Source organism: Oryza glaberrima, chromosome 11, assembly GCF_000147395.1.
Source record: "Oryza glaberrima chromosome 11, OglaRS2, whole genome shotgun sequence".
NCBI classification, from domain to species: Eukaryota; Viridiplantae; Streptophyta; class Magnoliopsida; order Poales; family Poaceae; genus Oryza; species Oryza glaberrima.
Window position 1 is genome coordinate 14,002,904 of NC_068336.1, and position 6,911 is coordinate 14,009,814.

The 6,911-nt window shown below is 46.0% G+C and overlaps 1 protein-coding gene across 1 annotated transcript; it reads left to right on the forward strand.

Moving 5' to 3' along the window:
* Positions 1–605: 605 nt before the first annotated feature.
* On the forward strand, positions 606–5,292 carry LOC127753672 (protein RICE SALT SENSITIVE 3). Its single transcript, XM_052279085.1, has 7 exons — positions 606–1,104; positions 1,199–1,249; positions 1,349–1,477; positions 2,568–2,673; positions 3,129–3,170; positions 3,268–3,324; positions 4,138–5,292. Exons 1-7 carry the CDS (start codon positions 938–940, stop codon positions 4,981–4,983), a joined length of 1,398 nt encoding a protein of 465 aa, XP_052135045.1. The 5' UTR covers positions 606–937; the 3' UTR covers positions 4,984–5,292.
* Positions 5,293–6,911: the final 1,619 nt, after the last annotated feature.

Below are 6,911 nucleotides of genomic sequence, written 5' to 3' on the forward strand. Positions count from 1 at the left end.
ATATAAACATGGTCATAATGTGAGATAGAATTAGTGATAATGTTTAAGACTAAAATCATAGTATAGAATTTGACTCTCAATTAGCATCAATTGGACACACTCATTTGCAATGTCATTCTATTAAAATATTGATAAGAGATAAGTACTAAACCAAATAAGTCTATTGACCTATTATTTTGGTATTACTCTCTTCTTTCCAAATTAATCATCATACTCTGCACCAAGACAAAGATAATTTAAATCACACCAATCTAAATATCATGCACACATTTTCCTACAATACATGCATCGATTAAAACACCATATCAATTACACCTTAGAATACATGTATTCTCTCATGCTGCATTAATTGTATTCTGATGAAATCCGTGTCCATACGGTTATATGATGATCAATTTAAATAATTTTAAATTTTATAACGATTAATTTAGGAAAGATGGAGCATTAATAAAGTCCCTCTATAACCAAATCATATATACAACCCATAAATAAATAAATATATAAAAATATGTGTAGTCAAACACTACCACGTCGAGTCTCCCTCCGCCGCTAAGGCACCCAGAGCCGTCGCCTTTCGGTTTACCCTCCCCACTGCCCAAGTTAAAAACAGCAATTCGAGAGAGACAGGCCAAGCAGCAGCAGCAGCAGCAGGTGAGAGAGTGAAGAGAGAGACACAGCCAAAGCTCAGCTCAGCTAAGCTAAGCTCTACTCCTACTAGTAGTCCCTCTTCACCCTCACTCTATCTCACCCTCCCCCGAGAAAACCCCAAGAAACGATCAAAAAGAGACCGACCAGCAAGGCCGTAGCCTCAAAGAGCAGCCAAAACCACGGAGTTTTTACCATCTATCTTAGCTCTAGCTTAGCTACCTAGCTAGCGCCGGAGCAGTGAAAGAGAGAGTGAGAGAAGAAGAAGAGGAGGTGGAAAGAAGTGAAAGAAATGGTGGGCTCCGGGGCGGCAGGGGGAGGGGGAGGGGGAGGAGGAGGAGGGGATCACGCGCGCAGCAAAGAGGCCGCCGGGATGATGGCTCTCCACGAGGCCCTCCGCAACGTCTGCCTCAACTCCGACTGGACTTACTCCGTCTTCTGGACCATCCGTCCTCGCCCGTATGTGTACCATTTAATTAATTACCACCCCTCCTATGAATTTTTGCCTCAAACTTTCATCTCATCTCTTCACCCTATATATATGTCGTCGCAGGCGGTGCCGCGGCGGCAACGGGTGCAAGGTCGGCGACGACAACGGCAGCCTGTAAGTGAGCAATTGAGCATATATACGCACGCACCCCCAACCAATCGATCGATCGTGTGTGTAGTTATTAATCTGGGGATATATCATATATGTATGCAGGATGCTGATGTGGGAGGACGGGTTCTGCCGGCCGCGGGTGGCGGAGTGCCTGGAGGACATCGACGGCGAGGACCCCGTCCGCAAGGCCTTCAGCAAGATGTCCATCCAGCTCTACAACTACGGAGAAGGGTGGGTGCTGGGTAGGTGATGCAGTGCGTAATCGTGTACAGTTTCGAGTTTTTTTTGCCCCCTTGGTTCTCGTGGATTCAGTCGACGACTCGATTTGGTAGTCATGTCAGCCTCTCTATCGCATCGCAGCTGCGGATTTCTTCGCTCGACCGTGTTACCCACCCGCCCTGTTCTTGGATTAGGACCCCTGCATGCGCGATTAATGCTAATAGTTTCCCCATGATTCCTGCGTCGTCGTCGTCACCATCTTAGTGTGTGAAAGTGCAACTCCATTTTGGTCCAACCAGTAGTACTACACTAGTACGACCAGTCACCAGAGAGAGGAGGAAAGGGGAGGAGATCGATGGGATGGGCGTGAGCTTTTTTTTCATCTTTTTCGCTTTAAATTTGTTCCAATATTTATCTACCGTTCCTTGCTCGCCTGCTTTGCTTTTGGGTTTAAATCAGTGTGTGTGGTTTGAATTAGTTAACCTAGGGTTTGGTTGATTTTCGGATTTGGTTTGGTTTTGACGACGCCGGGGCATCACATCACGCGTGGTGCAGGGGGGATCATTATGCGTGGGCAGAGGCGTGGGTAAACTACAAATTAACAGCCACTTACCCCCTCCTAAGTCAGTGGCTTTAGGCGAGGGCTGTCACGTGCGCACGTTCGTTGGGGTGCGTGGGGGCGGTGCCTCGTATCGCATAAACAAATCCCGGCGCGTCAGTGGCTTAATTGCGGGCTTTGTCTGCGGATTAACAACGCCCCTCTGCTACGCGCACAACCAAACTGTACACAGCAGCAGCAGCAGCAGAATTGAAAAAAAAAAAAGTTTCAAGCAGATGGAAATGATAGAATTTTTTTTCTGTACCTTTTCTTGTGATTCTGCGTCCATCTGTACGTCTATGTGAGCGTGTCGATGACTTTAGCACAGTAATATAGTAATATCTCTGTTTGGCTACTGTATTGGGGATTAATTTGGGTAATTACTACTGGTAATTGCGTTAATCTGGTCGCTTTCACTTTGTTCTACTACTACTACCGAGCTTTTGAGCGTGATGTTGGTAAGACGATGATTTTGATCTGGACCGCTGGTGGGTGCTGCTGCAGGCTGATGGGAAAGGTGGCGTCTGATAAATGTCACAAATGGGTCTTCAAGGAACCTTCTGAATGCGAGCCCAACATCACCAACTACTGGCAGAGCTCTTTTGATGCCGTATGTACCATCTCCTGCACTCTCCTCCTTTCTCTTTCTGCAGAGCCCCCTGGCCCCCTTGCTTTTGGGGGGAAGAGACCTTATTACTGCTACTACTACACACCTCATTAATCACTTGCAAAAACAAGCTCAGCACACTGCCACAGCAACAGTGGTAGGTCTCATGTTTTTACTGCGGGAATGAGGCAAAAAAGAGAGGAAAAAACAGGTAAACAGTAAAAGAGGCCGAGAGAGATATATCGACATGTCTCTGGGGAGTTCTCAGGCTTTGCATCAAATCTGCTCGTCTGCTCTGCTCCCCCAAAAAGAAGAGAGGAATTGGATGCTCTCTCTCACTCTCTCATCAGGATATCACCAAGCTAGTATAGAATTAACGCCGCCGATCACAGTCACGGCTAAGCTTTATTCCTGTGAGAACTTAACCAAATTCCCCTCTCATGCTTTTGCTTTTGCAGCTTCCTCCCGAATGGACTGATCAGTTCGCCTCTGGCATCCAGGCATGCACTGCTGTTCACCTAGATCTTTTACATGCTCGTCTTAGTTTGTGATTGATATTTATTAGTGATGCTAAACTTTTGCTTAATTTGCTTGTAGACCATAGCAGTGATCCAAGCTGGCCATGGCCTTCTTCAGCTTGGCTCTTGCAAGATCGTGAGTACAGCTATATATTGCTCCCTCTATTTTTTTTAATATATAACATTGTTAATTTTATTCTATTATATCTTTTAAACTTCCATCATCAATAGTTCTCTGAATGTTCAGTTAAAAAACGTAAATTATACTCCATCCGTTCCAAAATAAACTAACATCATACTATAATGTGATGCATCCTATTACAACGAATCGAATCTGAGATGCGTTATATCTTAGTATGTCCTTGGTTTTTTTAAGACGGATGGTGTACTACATAGGTAGATTTTACATTATAAATGGCTGTGCAACATTACAATTTTATTGGATATTACTCCCTCCGTTCCATAATATAATATAAGGCACAACTACTTTTTTTTTTGGATGTTACATAATATAAGCAATGCATACAATTAATTTCTCTTCTCCATTAAACTATTACTTTTTTAGATTCTCCACTCTCAAGATATCTAATTCTATTGGATGCATGTATTATATTTATTAGGGTGATCCAAACTAGGAGATGATAATAATTGTTTCTTGGTCTTTGGGTTAAGAGTGGTTGTGCATTATATTTTGGAACAGAGGGAGTATCTTTATAGGGCAATTGTTATATATATATATATATATAGTTTTTGATACGAAAATAACGGTTAAAGTTACTCCACGCAACAGACCGAATAAAATGTGTCATATGCATTTAGTAGCGAGAGGTACAGTGAGACATGGCCCTTTCTTGACTTGTTTTTGTCGCGTTGTCAAAGACGCCGACGTGGACGTGTTTGTGGGGGGCACTAGCTAATTGAGCAAAACGTACGTACGCTAACTGTGCAGATACCGGAGGACCTGCACTTCGTGCTGCGGATGCGGCACATGTTCGAGTCGCTCGGCTACCAGTCGGGCTTCTTCCTCTCCCAGCTCTTCTCCTCCTCGCGGGGGACCTCGCCGTCGCCGTCGTCGTTCCCGCTCAAGCAGCAGCAGCCGCCGCCGCCGCCCGCCGCGCGGCCGCCGCCGCAGCTCTTCAACTGGCCGGGCCACGCGCCGCCGCAGCTCCCGCCCGGCGCGTCGCCGCTCTTCCCGCCCGGGCCGGCCGCGTTCCACCCGTCGTCCCGGCCAATGCCGCCGTTCCCCGGCGGCGGCAAGGATGAGAGCCACCTGTTCCATCTCCCGCCGGCGGCGGCGGCCAAGCAGCCGCAGCACATGGACGAGCACCACCACCACCAGCAGCAGCCGATGGCGGCCCCGCAGCAGCACGGCGGGGAGGCGCCCGAGGGCGACCTGAAATGGCCCAACGGGCTGTCGTTCTTCACCGCGCTCACCGGCCGGACCGAGGACGCGAAGCTCCTCTTCGGCGGCGGCGGAGGCGGCGGCGCGGACGACGGGAGCAAGACGGCGGCGGCGGCGCAGGACGCGGGGCACGGCGGCGCGGAGAACGTGGAGGAGTACCTGAGCCTGGAGAGCCACTCCAACAAGGCGAGGAGGATGGAGAGCGCCCAGAGCACCAAGTTCAAGAGGAGTTTCACGTTGCCGGCGAGGATGAGCTCGTCCACCACGTCGACGTCCCCGTCGGTGTCGGCGTCGACGGCGCCGGCGCCGCCGCAGCAGCAGCAAGGGATGGAGTACAGGGGCCCACACGAGGGCGGCGTCTACTCGGACCTAATGGAGACGTTCTTGGAGTAGCCTAAGCTAGCTTAGCTAGCTACCACACCAAGCTATTAAACATTCAAGCATGATCATGATCAAGTGTTTGTTCTTGTCACCTCTTAGTTTTTTCCTTCTTTTTTTTCTCCCAAACTATGTTTAAGCTTTTGAGCGGTCTGGTTTGGAGTTTGCTTCTGTTTAATTAATTAATTAATTAATTAGATCATGTAGTAATCCTTTTTGTTCCTCCCTAGTTGTACTAGCTCTCTCCAAGTGCAAAAACATGAAACTTGATACTACATGGGGAGCGTGCATGCATGCATGCAAAGATGGGCATGAGTTTGCTTCCGAGATGGCTGGCAAGTTATATGGTGCAATGATGGCGAGGTACAAGCGACATGCAGCACCTAATAATTTGCTCTTTTATACTCTCAAAAGTGTGTGCTGCTTGGTCACAACACTGTCACTGTTGCCTACTTATTGCTCAGGCTGCTTTTCGCGCCCGTATTTCTTTCTTGTCGTACGTACAAGTTACATATGCATACGGCAAGGGCATGTTTAATTCGCCACTGGAAACTTTTGTGTGTCCTATCAGATGTTTGATCGGATATCGAAAGAGATTTTTGAACACGAATAAAAAAACCAATTTCATAACTTACCTGGAAACTGCGGGACGAATCTTTTGAGCCTAATTTTCATGGATTAATTAGGCTCAAAAGATTCGTCTTGTGATTTCTCCCTAACTGTGCAATTAATTTTCTTTTAATCTATATTTATTGTTTCATGCATGTGTTCAAAGATTTGATGTGATGTTTTTAGAAAAAACTTTTGGAGAACTAAACCAAGCCATATATAGGACAAACTCATTCAAACAACTCTATATGCCTTTTCAGCTCTCTACTTTTACTTACTCACTCCTCCGTTTCGGATGAATTATAAGTCGTTTAACTTTTTTATCAAATTTTTTTTAGGTTTGACGAAATTTCTAGAAAAATTAGCAACATTTATGACACCAAATTAGTTTCATTAAATTTAATTTTAAATATATTTTGATACAATGTTTCTTTTGCATTAAAAATATTACTATATTTTTTACAATGGTTATACTCTAAGGAGTTTGACTAAGAAAAAAAAATCAAACGACTTATAATATGATATTATAAAACAAGGGAGTACATGAAAAAAAGGATAGCTCCATTAATTTAACATATCACTAACACACAAATTATTTCCACAGTCACCCTACCTTTAATGTTTTAACAGGGAACTTAAAAAAAAAACTGTCAGGTTACGGGAAAGGTATACCCTCTACCCTTCGATATACGTCACATATCGATATGGTATACTTGCGTGTATACGGACGTTTTCGGCATACGTTAAGGAAATTCGCCATGGAGTTCACAGATGGAAGGAGTCCTACTCGGACAGGACTGGGTCGTCATTGTATCATGCTGGGTCCGATGTCTCCGAGTCCTACTTGGAGACCAGTTGACCTGCGATATAAAAGGGACCTCCCGGGAGGACCTAAGGCATCGAATCTCATAGCCAACACATCCCCCACAGCCTACGGAGTTGAAGCCTACAGGAGCTAAGTTGCCGGGAGATCTAGTCGGACCTTCTCGATTACGATCTCGGCGGTATCATCGAGTTCCGCTTTCCCTTTGAAATCTGTGGTTTCCACCATATAATCTCATATCAACTGGATTATGGCTATTACCTATCGAGGGGCCTGAACCAGTATAATCTTTGTTTTCTGTCTGCTTGATGTCGTATTACGTAGATCCTCGTACCAGCGTACCCCAATACCCTCTATATCCGGTCTACGGGTATCCCCGTCGATAGTGGCGCGCCAGGTAGGGGGACTTGGTGCTCAAGGTTCTACTACTATGTCATCCAGCTTCGTTGACAACAGCGTCAACACCAACGTCAACCAAGGAGTTCCCGCTTCAACAATGCTGGTGTGGACT